Source organism: Protomyctophum bolini (genome assembly GCF_963924005.1).
Source record: "Protomyctophum bolini genome assembly, chromosome: 9".
Lineage (NCBI taxonomy): Eukaryota > Metazoa > Chordata > Actinopteri > Myctophiformes > Myctophidae > Protomyctophum > Protomyctophum bolini.
The window spans coordinates 28,937,449-28,955,619 of NC_137870.1; the positions used below are offsets into that span (position 1 = coordinate 28,937,449).

At 41.0% G+C, this 18,171-nt stretch overlaps 2 protein-coding genes across 2 annotated transcripts; one reads left to right on the forward strand and one right to left on the reverse strand.

The window, feature by feature from the left end:
- Window positions 1-584: 584 nt before the first annotated feature.
- Window positions 585-9,258, reverse strand: LOC308321125 (thiamine transporter 2-like; the record flags this gene model as incomplete). The annotated part of the gene is made up of 8 exons (XM_080771943.1): window positions 585-812; window positions 1,719-1,860; window positions 2,240-2,432; window positions 4,936-5,087; window positions 6,086-6,359; window positions 6,749-6,914; window positions 7,182-7,361; window positions 9,112-9,258. The coding sequence occupies 8 exons, from the start codon at window positions 9,256-9,258 to the stop codon at window positions 654-656; spliced, it is 1,413 nt and encodes a 470-aa protein (XP_080628069.1). The 3' UTR covers window positions 585-653.
- Window positions 9,259-11,899: 2,641 nt separating this feature from the next.
- LOC308321133 (somatostatin-2-like) lies at window positions 11,900-17,140 on the forward strand. Its single transcript, XM_080771951.1, has 5 exons — window positions 11,900-12,061; window positions 12,686-12,851; window positions 14,646-14,812; window positions 15,473-15,729; window positions 16,483-17,140. The coding sequence occupies exons 3-4, from the start codon at window positions 14,648-14,650 to the stop codon at window positions 15,725-15,727; spliced, it is 420 nt and encodes a 139-aa protein (XP_080628077.1). The 5' UTR covers window positions 11,900-12,061; window positions 12,686-12,851; window positions 14,646-14,647; the 3' UTR covers window positions 15,728-15,729; window positions 16,483-17,140.
- Window positions 17,141-18,171: the final 1,031 nt, after the last annotated feature.

The window sequence follows — 18,171 nt, forward strand, 5'->3', positions numbered from 1 at the left end:
AGTTGCTTAAACGTGGTGTGATATGTATTTGTAAAATAAAAAAAACAACTTTTAAACAAAGGTTTAAGCTCTATTCAGATTTTTTCCCCACTTCCGGCACCCTGTATGATTTCTTTCTCCCGATTGGATAACATTGGAATTGGAACATTGGATAATGTTCACTTTTCAGCTGTAGAGATGGTGTGTAATATTGCTTTATAAAGTACATAGCTGACAACTGGCTGCAGTACAGACATAGTTTTAGACTAGGACTGTCATAGAAATCACTGCGATTGATCGTTGTTAATAAAATAAAATAAAATGGACATTTCAACTTGGAACCATACTATTCTATTGTTCTATCTATGTAAAGAATATCATTCATAAATGGACACGGAAATTGATAGATGTGTTTCAAGTGGCATTTACCTAGTTTGTGAAACTGAACAAAAGATCGTCAGTGTTTTGAAAATACTAAATTGGTGTAGTCTTAAGTCTACACATTCTCACTCTCAAGGCGTACAACAAAAACAAATAACACTTCTGGTCCTATACGTCAAAATCAAACTATGTTTTCTTTTTATTAGACACGTGATTTTGTTCCTCTTATCTCAGCCAGTCAATCAATCTGCCATTACGACAGTGTCCACATTCTGCCTGTTTTAAAGGTTTGATCAGAATTGTTCTGCTGAGATCACCTCCCCACTCTGCTGGTGTTTTTGTTCCTTGACCTGTGTCTGCCCAGAGTAGCGGTGATATGAACAGGCTGTGTATGTCCCTCGTATTAGGAAGACCACTGAAATGGTAGCATAGTAGCTGCCGTAGATCAGAAACTGCAAAAGAAAGAGATGCCTCTGTCATGATTAATGATCAATGTCATAACTACATGCATGTAGGGCTAGCTACTGTATCTACCTCTAGGTGTCACTCAAAACATTCACATGATGTGACAAAGCTTAATAATAATATGTCACATTGATAGTCATTCACAGTACACTAAGGCCCCTTTTCCACCGGTTGGGAACCGGTTCAGTTTAGAACCAGTTCTCCAAAATTGGAATGTTAATTATGAATTAGTGTGCAAAACCATATGGCTATTATAAGTAAATTCATATATGCTAATAACCCTTCCACAGGAGTAGCTTTTTCATATTTATCACACATTTTGTAATTTTCACCTACAGTAGGTGATAGGTGAATAGGTACAAATGTAATTAATAGTCACCATGAAACTTCCCCAGTTGTTTACTTACATGAAGACAATGATTTATTGTATTACACATTTAAATGTGCAAATTAGGCATTATGTAGGAAAATATGCAAAAAATAGAAAATATGAAATAGCTACTACTGTGGAAGGTTTATCATATATTAATTCACTTTTATTGAGCCTATAAACAATTTAATATAGGTACTGTATGGTTTTGCACACATAATTAACATTCCAATTTTGGAGGTCTGGCTCATGGACTAAAAACTGGTTCTGAACTAAACCGGTGGAAAAGGGGTCAATGAGTATACTAAGTATAACTTTTGGAGGAGATGAGTGTGCGGGTTCTTTTCTCTTTTTCTGGTGTCTGCAGGATGCAATAAACACAATTCCCTTGCCCTAGCCATACTGTAACAATATTGATAGTTTTACACATGCTTGATCATTGATGGTAGCACACACTAATCAGTATGAGCTTTGCATGGCATCCTGCCCTCTTCTCATAATTCTATGTGTCTATTAAACATACCTGTGTTGCAATGTCCAGTCCTAATGCAGACTCATCAACAACAACGGCTGTCAAGATGGTCTGCAGTGAAAGGGCAGCAAACGTGTTGATTCCAAATGTTAGAGCATAACATTCCATGGCGAGATTGGCTGCAATCTGAAATCTGAAAGGGCAAGCATCTTATTATCATGACATTAACCACTTTCAACCTTGCATGCCTCTGTTTTGGGAATGTTATAGGCAAACATTTTTAAAAAGGTTTTCAACAAAAATCACACTTGAAGTGAAGTGAGGGGCATTATTATCATCATACATCACATTCCGTGCTCATACGGACAGACAGACAGACAGACAGACAGACAGACATACACACAAAGCTGTGCATAGGAGGGGAGAAATATTATGCGTTCTGAGCTTGTAGACTGGTTATTTTCAATGTGAAATGTGAAACAGTTCTAATACCAAATAAATAGTGTATGCAGTGCAGGATCATTATACCTTAATGCTGTGTATGGTTGCTGGTTGTATTGACACAAACTTACGTGGTGATGGTTATGAGGAGCATGTATGATGCTTTGAACACAATGTAGCCAGCATAGCACGCCCAGATGCTGCTTGTGAGTGCCATCAGAAACACAGCTCCTGCCCCCAGAGCAGAGAAAAAGCCCAGAGCTAGCTCTCCCCACACCGTCCAGGTAACGTTGATATGACCTGCAGAGAAAGCTGCTGCAGCACCTGACATGGGACAGGGGAAAATGTGTTGGTTTGCCTATGGCTGTGAAGGACAAGGCCATGTCAGCTCTATGTCGTTGTTGTCATTGTGCTTTTAGGATCAGAGGTATTTCCAAGGATAATCAGAATCGTTTTTATTTATCACAAAATCATTTCTTTCTCATGCAAGATAATATGGATCTTGCACGAGAAGAAATGTATGTATGTAAAAAATGTAGTATTCTGTGAGAAGAGAGGACAGTTATAGTGAAAGCAACTGGGAATAGAACAAATAATTATAATTAATAATTTCACAGACATTTCTCTGAACACAGACACACACACACACACACACACACACACACACACACACACACACACACACACACACACACACACACACACACACACACACACACACACACACACACACACACACACACACACACACACACACACACACACACACACACACACAACCTTGGTTGAAAAAAACTAAAGTTGTCCTTTCAGTGAAACAATTATTCCTTTTCATTGCTCGTCCTTTCATTGCCCGCTGGCTTGTATTCAGGTTATTTTGTATTTGGTATTATCTGTTGTTTCCTTTGTTCTGAGGTGGAGAGTTGATGAGAGGAGGAGGAGACCTGTGTCATCATGAGACTGATTACTGGAGAGTGCTTGCTGCTGTGGGGAACTAGTCCTCTCCATGGATTGGCCGGCTCTGATGAGCCCTATGACACCAGCAGTGGATTGGGTGGTGGCCACACCCGAACTATAAAGCTCAGTGACAAACAATTCTGTTCAGAGGACTGTCAGCTTCAGGGCAGCAGGGAATCGGTCCCCCTGTCCTCCCCACATCACCACAACCTGTGACCATCCTGTCAAGCTCTTTATTTGGGATAAGTTTTGAGTTCTGTTTTGATTTGTGTTTGTTATGTTTGTGTTGTGTTTTGTTAGTTCAGGTTAATTTGGGGTATTGTATATTGTTGTAAATATCCATGATTTTGGTCTGTAAATAAATGCACAGTCCGTTTTATTTCAATTGTCTTTCTACATTTATGTTGCTTCCCCTAACCCTAGACTAGGGGGATGTAACATGTGGGGGCTCGTCCGGGCCAAAAGTTTAAACTTAAACTTTTGGGTCATTTTGATCATGCCAGTTGGGTTGGGTCTGGTTCTGTTTTAGGTTGGCAGATTTGTATTGTTGTTATCGGTGATAATCTTGTGCAGATACCCACTGTTACTATTGGCTCATGTGTTTCATTCAAGTGCCTTTGTTGCTGTTTTGCTAATGTCTCAATCTCTGCACTGCAGGCGGAGAGAGAAGAATGGTGTTGCAACATTCTGAGAAGTGTATTCTGGTGGCTTCAGCGAGAGACCTTCGCCTCCTACCGTGGTAGGTGTGACCATGGGGAGGGAGAGGAAACTCTTACGTCCCATGGTTTAACATTTCCGTGGGTATCATCAATCTATGTTCCCTCTCCAAATCAATTCACACCAGTAAGATAAGATGCCCCGAGGGCGAGAAGCCAAAGCGCCGAAACAACAGGACTGGGAATGACCATATATGCGTTTTTTTGGAGGTTTTCGAGCCGGGTAGGGCGTAAAATGTGCTGTTTAGTAAGGCCAGTCGGAGCCTCGAGCCAGCCCAACTGCCCGTCTAGAGTTTGAATAGACAGGGAGACATCGAAGAGGAAGGACGGGTGGGGTAGGATCAACAGATGGAATTTCTCCAGATTTAAGGGTTTGATTAGGTCAGATCAACATGGTGTCCGTGAGGTCAGATGTAGAGTTGCTGGCTGGCTCCATATATGCAGATCTAGTTGATGATCCAGTCTTCTCCATGTATGGCTGATGAGGTCAGTGTCGTGATCTTCATATATGGAGACGGCCATATATGGAGCGTGTCACAAGGCGTGATGGACTGACTGACAGGCGTGTCACAAGGCGTGACGGACTAACTGACTAACATGAAATGCAGGTTTTCATAGTAAACTGCGTCGCAATTATCCATTTAATGAGTTATCTCATATAATCATGACAGAATTACTGATAAAAAAAGAAAAGGACAAAACAATAGTTTCAGAGTCTATCTGTAACTGTAAATAATTGTAAGTTGGACACTGAGCTTGTTGTATTGGATGGATGTCCTCTCATTTTACAGTATAGTTACTTAATGTTCTGTGACCTGGCTGCATAACAAAAAGGTGGTAGGCCTATCCTCCAAAGCGCTATTCATGAAATTACCATCAACAACACTAAATGTAAACTCTTGGCTGAATAAATCTAAGCTTGATAAAATGTTGATGTGGGATACTTAAGGAAAATAAGTCTAATCCACTGCTTCAGAGAAAAACTAAATCTTTAGTCATCACTTTAGTGTCATTCCATTCTCCATTGTTCAGAATTGTCAAGCATTCCATTTCTGAGTCGCATATATGCTATACCGTAATAGCCATGATAGTGAAGAATGTTAACACCATATTTAATTTACTATACAATAGATATGAACAACTAATTGTCTCACCTACGAGAGTGCACACTGCCTCCACCCCTCCATTGTAGACAGCGGATGTGGCAGATGGTTCAATGTGGTCCCACATTAGCTGGACGTAGTTGAAGATCTGCCCATAGCCAGCTGTGGCCAGAGCCCACCACAGGGACCAGTAGATCAAATGCCTGCATAACATGATTACTACTGAGATTATGATACTGATGACGATGACTACGGTTACTAACTATGAGCTGAAAACTACAACGTAAATGATGTATATCAACAAATGAACATGCACTGTAAAATAGAAGGTATGTGCATGCATAAAGTGAATGGCAAATCGAGTGGCCATTATTAGATACGTACAGAATACATTAAGAGTAGGGAGACCACATCCAATCACTTAAGATATATTATATTGTATTATCATATTCTAGCTACCATTGAGATGTTTTTGCGAACGCAGTGAGCACTTACTACGAGTAAGACGCGCGAACGCGGGAAGCGAACGCAGATCGTAAATTGCAATAACAATTAGAATAAATTACGAATTAGTGTCACTCAGCTCCATATATGGGCACAAAAGGGGCCAGGTCCACAACAAACAAATCACTGGCCCCTTTTGTGCCCATATATGGAGCTGAGTGGACCTGGCCCCTTTTGTGCCCATATATGGAGCTGAGTGATTGCTGATGCAACACACTCCATATTTGGATAGCGGGACAGACACACAGACAGACAGACAGACAGACATGATCTGCTAGGTCTCATAGTAAGTGCTCACTGCGTTCGCAATGAGACCTAGCAGATCATGTCTGTCTGTCTGTCCGTGTGTCCGTGTGTCCGTGTGTCCGTGTGTCCGTGTGTCTGTCCCAGTGTCCCGCTATCCAAATATGGAGTGTGTTGCATCAGCAATCACTCAGCTCCATATATGGGCACAAAAGGGGCCAGGTCCACTCAGCTCCATATATGGGCACAAAAGGGGCCAGGTCCACATATACAGTAACAGCGGGACAGACACACAGACAGACAGACAGACATGATCTGCAGGGTCTCAGCTGCGTTCGCTTCCCGCGTTTGCGCGTCTTACTGGTATTAATACAGTACGTTTGCAGCTTTGAGCCTTTCCCGTTTTATGCGAAACAAAACAAAGTACAAACAGAAAGTCATATAAAAAACATACTTGGAAGAATAGGAGTCTCTAAAGCTTTTCCAAAGCACCTTGCCAGCATGAGCAACACTCTCGCTACTGCACAAGCCACAACCATGCCCCTCTGCCTTCTCTGACCCTGAGCCAAGCCCTCCCTCTGCCTTCTCCTCCTCCACCCGCTGGGACTGGGAGCCCATTTCCCCTTTGAAGAATATGCCACGTTGGGGCATGGGTAGCCAGAAGGATACAAGCAAAGCGACGCTTATGGTCCCCAGAGTGATAGCATTGATGTAGAAGTAGTCCATCCCTGCCGAATGGGGTTGACAATCGAAAAGACACTCATTTCATTCAGAATTGTCAAATATTTATTATGTCCCACACATTTTCTTAAACATTACCTTGCGCAATTATTATAATTTTTGTATTATTAATATTATTATATTTGTATGGCATAGTCTCTCGAGACAGACAAAAAAAAGAGGGTGCTGTTTTCCCTTTGTTTTGCCAATGAGTTCTCAGATTGGTTATGGCATAACAACAAAATATTATTTAAGGAACACCATGAAAGTAAAAATGATTATTCTAAATATCAAAGATTTCTACATAGTGAAATGTGTGGCATGCTTCTATCAAATCTGATACCACCATGATTTTCTGATTCAGTTTTGGGATTGGTTACTTTTAATTCCCATTTACCTGCCAGGGAGACAAGCAGCTGGCCTAATGTGGCACCAAATGTGTACCCAGCCAGCATAGCACTGCGGAGATAGCCCGTGGCCTTCTGGTACATCTCAGCTGGTATTACACTGTAGATGTAGGATAAGTAGGCCACCTCTGTGGAGCTCACCACAGCAAAGTTGACCTGTAGGACCATAAACACGATTAGTCCAATTAGACCTGGAACCCCTTTACGTTGTTATAGACCATATTCACACGGTCGGCCATCTTGCCATTAAGTCAATGGCAGGGTGGCAACTGCCAACTAGTTACTGTTACAGACTTGCATAACTGTATCCTGCAGTATCAATAGAATCAATACATTTATAACGTTTCATTATCATACATGCTCAAATCAGTCTTATCTGCATTTTGTGATCAATATGAATGATGTTCCTTTGTTTGAATGAACCTGAAGGACGGTCATAGCTGTTAGGCCTGGGACGAAGCAGAGCAGAACACCGTTGGCCACCAGGAAGAGTCCTTGCAGGACAATAAGCGGCTTGTATCTCAGAAAGTCAGTCAGCAAGAACACAGGAATGAGGATGACGAGATAGGAGTATGTCCATATAGGGAACAGAGTGTTGGTCAGCTATGGAATATAAGTGCACGAGAATAATAAGTATTGGTTATTGGTATGATCACATGCCCATGCATAATTATAATTTGTATTTCTTGCCTCCAGACAACGTGTCAGCTGTTTGGCAGTGGTGTAAAAATAACTAAGTACATTTAGTTAAGTACTTTTGTACTTATGTACAGTATTGAGGTATTAGTACTTTACTTGAGTATTTCCGATTTACAGTACTTTACTTCTACTCCATTATATCACAGAGGCAAATATTGTACTTTTACTCCAATGCATTTATTTGAAAACTTTAGTTACTTTGTAGATTTGGATTATTATTACAAAACATACATTATCAATTCAATTCAATTTCAATTCAACAGGCTTTATTGGCATGACGTTTTATATTGTTATATTACAAACAACAACATAACAACATAATATCAATGACATAAAAATAATATAAAATAAAGCAGGTGGTGCAGAAAATAAAACATGGCATACTGTATGTGTGTACTACTGGTTGTCCCTTTTCTTGTGACAGGAATTTACATATTTTGCAGCCAAAACTGCACATTCTTTCTGTTCCCCCAGAAGGACTGGTAATCTTTCCCTTTCTGTCATACTTCGGAATTCTGGGAAATTTGTTTAAAATTTTGGGAAGAACTCCTCTCTAATATTTGTGTAGTTTTTACATTGTGTTAAAAAGTGTAACTCTGTCTCTATAGCTCCGTCATCACAGTGACAGCACAGCCTCTCCTCTCTGGGCAGCCAGGTCTGTCTGTGTCTGCCCTTCTCTATTGCCAGACTTGAGACTATGATCACTCAGTCTGTAAATTGTCAAAGTCTTTCTCAGGTTTTTGTCAGTTACTGTGGTTAGGTAGTCTGCCACAGTATACTGTCTGTTTAGAGCCAAATATGTTTCTAGTTTGTGTTGTGATTGTGTGAGTTGGTTCCAATATGTGATGTATTTATCTTTTTCTTTAGTTAGAATTTGGTTGGGTCTAATCTTCTGAGTGATAGTGTGTAGCTGCACTGAGGCTGTCTGGGGTTTGTGATGTCAGAAGGTGAGAGGTCAGCTAGTTTCAAAACCAGCTGACTGAGGGGGCTCTTTTGGATGTCCAACTCTTGGCAGGCAAGGGCTTTATAATGGTAACAGGCAGGGTCACTCTTTTTAATATGGCTCCAAAATTTAATAGATCTTTTCTGTATATTTAGAAGTAAAGGATATTGGCCTAATTCAGCCCTGCATGCAGAGTTTGGGCATTTTCTTTGTACCCTGATAATAGTTTTGCAGAACTCTGCATGCAGGATCTCAACTGGATCACTTTGTAATAAGGGACCCCATACCTCACTGCCATATAATGCAATTGATTCTATAACTGATTTAAATATTTTGAGCCATGTCCTAATTGGAATTTGGATTTGAATTGAACACTTGATGGCACTTCAGTCCTATACATTTCGGCCATTTGAAAACAAGCTCACAATGCATAGTGATGCGATTCATTGTGAGTTTGTAAAAATATCTTCATACATTTTAAAACTTGTGAATAATGAGTAGTTTTTGATGCCAATACTTTTGTACTTTTACTTACCGGTAAGTACATTTTGAAATAATTAAAATAATATTTTTTTACACATGCACTGCACATCTGAGAAAAAGATAATTCACAAGTACAAGGCCTAAAGTTGTGTGTGTGTGTGTGCGTGTGTGTGTGTGTGTGTGTGCGCGCGCTCGCGTGCATGCTTGCCCTGCCCGCATCCATCTTACCACTTCTTCAGAGATGTTTTTGTGTCCAATGAGGTATGGAGTAACAAAGGGTTCTGCAGGTCTGCAGTTGGCAAAAAAGCCATAGATTGAAATGACCACAGTGGGATACACCCAACCGGAGGACTTCAGCCTTGTCCAACAGTCCATTCTTTCCCCCGCAGACGAAATGTCCCCAAAATTTGTCTTTGGTATTAAACCTCCCTGTATTCCACGCGAGTTCTCTGGTCTTAAAGAACAAGCTTTATTTGAACTGGTCCTTAAGTCGCAGATATTTACAGTGACAGATTTGACCTTTATTTATGGACATGCAACACGTGTCACGTTTATGAGAGAGAGACTTTGACCTTTTAGGAAATAATCAGAGTTGCTGATTGTAGTTCTTTACTTTTGATTGTAAATGTCATAAAAAGAAGAAGAATTATTCAATACTATAGGGATGCAAATGTTGATTATTAATTAATTGATAGTTGATTACTGCCACTCAAGTGACTACTGGAGTCTTTTCGGGACTTATCAATTCAATCCAAAGGAGATTTATAGGCATGATAAAACTGAATTACAATTCCCTAGACCTAGCCTCTTGTGTTGATTGTCCAATGAGTTCACCTGTGACTAGTCTTGGCTCTCCAAGCTGTCCAATTAGTTCGTTTGTGTCACCTGTGTCCTGCCCCAGCCTATCTTGTGTGGATTGTCCATTGAGTTATCTTCCCACCTGAAGGACTCTGTTCTCTGGGTCATGACCAAACTACAAAAATGTGTATGTATGTAAATTTGTAAGTTATTGACCTTTTTATGATAGGCCACTCCCATTGCCACACCCCTTTTAGCCAATTGGAATTAAATGAACACACTTGACCTCCAGGGTGTGAATTTGCGCTGCCCCAATATCAAGATTTGTTTCCAATATATTTATCAAAATTCTGCCAAATCTTGTGCTTTTATGACACAAATTGAACAATAGGTTAGAGCTATGCCGCCCCATGCAGGTTGTTGCATTGTACATGGTAAGATGATCCTTTGTTGTCAGTGTTTGCAGTTTTCATTTCCTGGTTTCCATGACAATGTCTATACCACAATGTTATGCCTCTGGCTGATACAACTCAAAATACTGAGCAGTGTTTTGAAAATACTTTAAGACATCTAAATTAATTATGCTGTGTGTGGGGTTTCCCCTGAAATGACATAATAACCCACATTGCTAATGAATGAATGGTTGTAGTCAAGAACACACAAGTCTAGCATGTAGATGAGCGGGAGTGAATTGAGGTGCACTCAGTCAGTGCCAAAAACTTTCAGAGTTGGAGAAAATATGCATACAATTTGAGCATACAACGCTAGGGGGTGGCAATTTTGTCATTTTGATGGGACCCTGAATGACTCTCCTTCCAGAACTTCCGGAAGCCTTCGGAAGGCTGTTTGAGCCTTCCCTAAAACACCCTGGACAGTGGACAATGCACCGCTAGAGAGATCTGGCTCCTAAACTGTAGAACAAACCCACTCCTAATGTTACTTGTCACCTTTTTCTTTTCTTTTTTTATGTATTTCTTTGCGGCTTTTGCCTTATTTTATTTTTCTAGAGGGACAGACAGTAGGCTGACAGGAAATGGGGGAGAGAGATGGGGGAGTGACATGCAGTAAAGGCCGTCGGGATCGGGAGTCGAACCCGCAACACACTGCCAGGCTTGGGCTACCGGCCAAGGTGCCTGGACTGCTGAGCCAAGGCCCAGGCCCTTGTCACCTTTTTTGATTGCTAGTTCACTATGTAGATATACTGTAGGCTGTGTTGGCTTTATGTTACTACATGTTAATATAACATTAAACATTTAATATGAAATAACTAATCAAAGAATTATCGTTGACACATTCATTAGAAGTTATGAGAATATGGACGAACCCATGATAAAATTGATGGTGACTGGCCTTATAGGATGGGGGATTGCTTGATCTAACATTAGGGTCTTGAGCTGTGTTGCTATAGCTAAAGCTGTCGCACTGCAGTGTTTCTACATAGGTAGTGCGCTTCTTGCCTTCCCTGGCTTTGCTCCTATATGCATAGTGTCAGTTTGCTTGCCTCTATTTCCGGGTGCCTGACGGCAGACGTAGTGAAATTCCAGCCTCATCCTTCTTCTCTGACTTTGTCTGTGACCCGTGGTAGGTCCCCTTTGAGCAAGGACCACATTTCGGATGTTGTCTGTCCATGTGACACTAGTGCCATTGGTTGTCGTAGCATTCTTGTGTAGACTCCATCTAGGGCCCATTCCTGTTGTGCTGTGAGGGTCCATGTCTCAGCCCCATACAGCAGACTCCACTGTAGCTACGAACATGCCGCCTTGAGGTCTTCTCCCATGTCCCACAATCCCGTGCATCCAGGCAAGTGCCTTCCGGAAGTTCTGCTTTTGAGTTTCTCTAGGGTGCCATGACGCAGACTAGGATCACAAACATTTTCAGCTTGGTGTTTCCCCATGTACCCAAACTAACTACTACTACTAAAATTATCGTCTTGTATGGAATTCTTTGTTATTATATAGTTATGAAAATGCTTGAATTAATTTAGGATTTTCTTTTATTATTTTTTATTTTGAAATAAGAATAATAAATAAAAAAATGTGTAGGAAACATAAAGAAAAATATCGTCGTAATCGTGAAAACGATTCCCCAAAAACGGGTGCCGACGACCCTTGTTTGGGAAGCAGTGCCCTGGAGAAAACCTTTCCAATATAGAACACTCCGACATGTCCCAGCACAACACTTTTCATCTGGCATATAATTATCCTCCTGATGAATGTGTTGTGCTGGAACACGTCGAACTGTTCCTACTCTTCCACTGCAGTCAAGCCTTTAAAAAAAGATATAAATTTTTCCTCTGCTTTTCCGAAGGGCACCTTCAATCACTTCTTTAATCATTTAAGCGCTTTAACTGACCGGGGGAACCAAGGACTCTATAATACAGGTAGGTCTGCTCCATTCCCCCATCTGCACCAAATCTCTTCACTGCATGTTCTATATACTGTAGCAGATTGTCTATTTTCGCGAGAATGTTTGTCCCCCAGAATGGGGACACTATGAAGAAGGCTCCAGCCTTCTTCATTTGTCTTTGGATAATATAATACTTTATATTCATATAATACAATTGTAATACAATTTTAATACATTTTTAGTGAACTGTGTGACATGGTGCATTGGATGTGAGGATGCTGAATGGTTTTCTGAAGATGTAATTGTTAAATGTGAGCATTACAAACTGTTATGTTACTCAACGTGACTCAGAAGGCATGTTGCACTAAATGCTTCTGTCTCTGTGTGTTCAGCAACAATGAGTATATGGCCTTCTTAATGGAACTCCCATTTAAAGTCCATCAGAGTTAATTAGACAAAACACAAAACACACAGTCAAACACAGACATTACACCCACGCAAAACACATGCAAACATTAACCTCACTCAAACACATGCACACACACACACACACACACACACACACACACACACACACACACACACACACACACACAACAAATAATGAAAACACTCAGACATTCCATCGTCACCACTGAGCCCTCCTGCTGTCAAACAGGAAGTCATGTGACCCGTTGAAGGTGTTTAAAAGAAGACGCCTGGCACTGGCTCATACATAACCCAACCCAGACATCAGCACCAAGAGCAGCTCCGACCAGACCACAGCAGACCACATCACTTTGATCCTGACCACACCCGCAAAACCACTCCAATACAGAAGTACAGTAAGTACAATACCGTCTGTCTGTCTGTCTGTCTGTCTGTCTGTCTGTCTGTCTGTCTGTCTGTCTGTCTCTCTCTGTCTCTCTCTCCTCTCTTTGAGGCCTTCAAAATCCAGTTAAGTGGTGGCATGTTATGTCTGTGACATTGTGACATAACACATGATGTAATATGTCCCATTTGTGACATGTTCGTTATGGAGAATTTTGTTTTTGCATTAGAATGTCTTGAATTTGTGAATTTTTTGCACCCGTTAATATTCCTTTTTTCCCTCTCTCGCACATGGTAACATTAAAATGTCCCACTTGTGACGAAACATGACAAGTTTTGGGTCAATTCGCACCTGTAACATTGAATTGAGAGTGGGACATTAGTCAAATAATTTGACTCAATTTGACTCAAATTGAATATATAGTAGAGGTGCAAGTAACTAAGTAGATCTACTTAAGTATAGGCTACTTATTTGAAAACCTTAGTTTATAGTTATAGTTACTTGATTATTATTACAAAACATACATTCACTTCAGCACTATACATTTTGTCAATTTGAAAAAATCTTGCCATACGTCATGATGCGATGCATTATGAGCTTGTAGATTTTCAAATTATACATTTGGAAACTTTAAATGAGACATTCTGCACAATGAGTATACTTTTACTTTTGGTACGTCTATATTTTGATACAGAGTATTTCTACATTGCAGTATTGATACTGATGGATATAAAAATATGTATAGGACAAGATATGTAAGGACTGTATTCAAATGGTTTATAATTAGCTTCGACAGCGAGAGCTAGAGACTGGGAACTCCGGAACTCCGGAACTCCCAAAATACTTTTTGAAAGTAATCGAATTACAATATATACTTAGCTTAGCTTTAACCAGGATACTTTAAGAGAATAGCCAATATAAAAAATGTTACTTCAGGAGAATTACCGTTTAAATACCAAGATGAATAACCAAGTCCACCAAAAGAAGGGAAGTCCAAAGCAATGAGGTTTTAGCCATTTAATTGATTCTTACAAATAAGATTCACCCAGACCCCAAAGGGTCTGGTGGAAAAATGGTCTCTCTTCCCCGTCCCAAAATGGAGCGGGGTATTTATACTTTTTTACTCAAAATGGAGAACCGTGTACAGATAGACGTGGCAAGTCACACTTCCTGGGAATTCCAGGAAGTATGATGAATGGGAAGTGTACAATTTGAGTTCAGAGGTTATCAAACAGTGAATAACAGCGGCACCTCTTGCTGGGAGGGTGGTGTTGGAGACTAAAATAACGTTATACCGTTATTACTTAATTAAAGCAGCGAGCGAGACGAAGTGTCTGCCTGCTGAAGGTCGAAAAACATGTTGTTCCCAGAGAGAAGCCGTCAATTCAAAACAATACTTTATCTCACGCTGGCTAGGGGAGTAGTATCTACCCGGTGGGACAGCGTGGCATGCACCTCACTGGGCATAAGACCTAAAAATCAAAGGGCTCAAGACCATCACCCACAAAATAACAGAAAATACCTAACTAATACTTTTACCTAAGTAAAACATTTGGGTACTTTTTCCACCATTGGTGTCGGACAGAAGCCTCTTATCTCCATATTTCAACGTTTTATGTTATTTTTTAAATGAGTATCTTTAAGATCGTGAGAGTGGGGGCAGCTCTGATGTGAGTGAGTTCAACAGCGAGGGGGGCGGGGCCACCGAGAAACCCAGTTTCGCTTGTTTGTCTCTGGGGTTTGGCGTTAGTAGTAGAACTATTGACAGTGGGTGACTGCACTATGCACTAATGTCCTCCCTATACAGACATGCAGTCAGTCCAGACTTCCAGAGTGGTGATGCTGTTTGCTCTCTTCATGGTGATATCAAGCCCTGCGTCTTCTCAACCTCTCCACCCATTGCCACGAGAACTCCAACCTCAGCAACACCACCCGCTACTGCAGAGAACACGCTCCGCCATTCTGCTTCCTCAGGTGACACACCAACTACCCACTGTATCTATTCTTAATGTTATTAGTGACCACACTAGGGCTGTCTTAAGTACCAGGTCTTATTACCTAACTTGAGTAAACTAAAGACCTGGAGGCGTGATCAATGCCATTTGGCTATTCTGAGTGGCCAAAGAGCATTGGCCACGCCTCCAAGTCTTTCGTTTACTCAAGTTAGGTAATAAGACCTGGTACTTAAGACACGCAAAATACAGCCCTTATCTCTATTCACTAGTGAAAATAGCAGATCTACAAGCACACAACGCATCACTTTGCACCGTGTTGCAAGCTTGTAGATCAACTATTTTCACTCAGTCTTAATTATTAGAAAAACTTTTATTCATGGAATTTCCATATATATATATCTGAAATGTTTATGTCCTCAGAAGTATAGTAAAAGTGTGTGTGTGTGTGTGTGTGTGTGTGTGTGTGTGTGTGTGTGTGTGTGTGTGTGTGTGTGTGTGTGTGTGTGTGTGTGTGTGTGTGTGTGTGTGTGTGTGTGTGTGTGTGTGTGTGTGTGTGTGTGTGTGTGTGTGTGTGTGTGTGTGTGTGTGTGTGTGTGTGTGTGTGTGTGTGTGTGTGTGTGTGTGTGTGTGTGTGTGTGTGTGTGTGTGTGTGTGTGTGTGTGTGTGCGCGCGCGTGCAGGACTGGAAGAAACGTGCAGTAGAAGACCTGCTGTCCCAGCTCTCGTTGCCAGGGGGCGATACCGCTCAGCGTGAGGCAGAGGTGGTTTCCATGGGAACGGAGGAGGGGGAGACGGTCGCCATGGTGACAGATGTGGAGGGAGGCGTGGCTAAAGAGGACTTGGAGCGATCGGTCGACGCCCCCAACAGCCTCCCACCCCGAGAGAGGAAGGCTGGATGTAAAAACTTCTACTGGAAAGGATTCACCTCCTGTTAATGGTAAGTACCACACTTCCAACAATACGTGTTATTGTTGGACTATTAAGGTGGTTGCACACAAGGCGCATTTTTCAGAAAACTTTTCTGAGAAACTCCGCTAGGAATCCGACACGCTTGGTGTGTGGGGACCTTTACTGTTAATGGTACCACACTTAATACGTATATTATATTGTTGGACTATAGCAGGGGTTTTCAACTGGTTGTGAACGAGGGACCACCACTGCCCTGACTTAGAATCAACCTGGGACCACTGTTGTGTTGGCCGGGGATATTGGCTAAGATTAGTGCTTTTTCATGTGTATTTTTTTATTTGTATAATTATTACTAAGTCAGTGTCTCTCTAATATTTTCATGTCAGGGACCCCCAAATGTATATTAGATGGCGGAAAAATATTTTGTACTATGTTGTATTGTACTCAGCTTTACAAAAACAAAAAAACTAAAGTTTGTTGTGCAGTTCAAATGTAGGCTATCTCAAACAGACATGGCCTCAACTGTGTTCTTTGGTGCCCCACAAGGGGGCGCCAAAGAACACTGTTGGCAAACACTGCTGTAAAGGTAATGATTATGATAATTGTCATTTACTACATATACCAGTTCTACAAGCTTATAACATGTTGCATTGCGATTCATTGTAAGCTTTTAGATCGGCTATTTTCAGGAAATATATTTAATGTAGACTGAAAATAGCAAAGACTGATCAACAACGTATGTGGTTTAAGTGTGTCCTGTTTCTTGTTGTTTTGCTCCTAGTTGAGACCCCGCCCACGGCCATGCCAATACCAATCAACCAATTACAGACGATGACCTGTACCTGACCAAGACAACCTACCAATCAGCATGAAGCATGTGTGTGTGTGTGTGTGTGTGTGTGTGTGTGTGTGGCACCTGTCTAATTGTCCAATAAAATAATGAATCAAGTCTCTGACTTGTATTATGTGTGTCTGACTCTGTGCAACGTATGGCCATGCATGTGTAGCTGTATGTACAGTATATGTATACTTTCAGATCTTGTATTTTAGTATTAAAGGGCCTTGCAAACGTGAAGCGAGGGACGCAGGCGTTGTTGCCTGGAACAACACAGGTCTCCTCCAGGTCAGTTGAAGAGGGGCGCGACAACGCTAAACAGAATCCAGGTCTGGTGAGTCGCGGGCGTGTACGCGTAACTAGCACGGGAGCAAAAGAGTCACGGGACCGCGCTCACGTAAATACGCTTGTGTTGTCGCACCGCGACTTCTCTGAGCAAAAACGCAGGTCTCATTGAAAATGAACTATAGGCGCGCTTTATCACTCCCCGTTTGCAAGGCCCTTTATACATCAAATACAGATGTTATTATGTAGCCTACTTTTATTCTTCAATTGAAACATTTTAAACATTTACACGGCTGTGGAATAAATCAATGAAACACAATGTGAGATGTCACTTTTTCTTCGCCTCTGATCGGCTTACCCAATACCCACCTCAGAACAATTCAACTATGGGACATTATTATGGATTCCATCACAGCTCTAGGCAAACCCTGCTGTGATTGGCCAGTAGTCGCTTTGATTGACTGTTCTCATTTTTGCAACTATGCCTAAACCTAACCCTAACCTCAGTAAAACTATGCCTAAACCTAACATCAGTAAAACTATGCCTACCCGGGAGCCAATCAGACAGGTCTGTTTTGAAACAGACGTCATATCGCCTTGTGTCTATATGTGAATGAAGAAGTCAAATATCAAGACGACACAACCTTTGGCATGCTACTAGTCCTACATACTTACACCTAGAAACCCCATTCAAACCTATTTAGGTGCATCTTACGGTGGACATGTTTGCCTGAAAAGGAATCTTTGAAATGTTTTAGAAATATAGTGCTTTCAAATTTAAGACTTTTATAATGGGGCTCAATGGCAGATTTTGGCACGTCAAAAACTCACTTTCACCTAGAAACTCCATTCACACTTTTTATTATTCAGCTTACTGTGGAGACACATGCTGGAACGTTTTACTTTGAAATGTTTTGTAGTTTCTGAGTTATTGTGGGCTCGCCACAGCGAGCACACACTAGTTGTGGGCTCGCCACAGCGAGCACACAATAGGTATCCCCAGTTTATATTTATTATTCCAATTTCCGCCACTTTTTTCGGTCACCTACTACTTCCACATACTTTATGCTAGAATTTTAGTTCAAACTTCAAACTGTTCAGCTCTTTGCAGTTATGCTTGCTTGTAGGTGAATTTTTACAAAGTTTTATACTTTTTATACTTTTTAACTTAACTTTTTTTTACATCCTTTATAATGAGAGTCGATGGAAGAAAGGTCCCATTTTTCACAGTTAACTTTTTTGAGCTCTTATTACTCCGTCATACTTTCACTTTGAAACTTCATTCAAACTTTATAATGTTCATCTGTCTTTGAACTTTCATTGGTGAAAAAGTTGTTTTGAAAAAGTTTA

Bases quoted from the DNA above. Each gene is read 5' to 3' on its own strand.
- LOC308321133 (XM_080771951.1), top strand. From the start codon at position 14,648: ATGCAGTCAGTCCAGACTTCCAGAGTGGTGATGCTGTTTGCTCTCTTC. The intron at 14,813-15,472 runs GTGACACACCAA...GCGCGCGTGCAG, and splicing joins CCGCCATTCTGCTTCCTCAG to GACTGGAAGAAACGTGCAGT.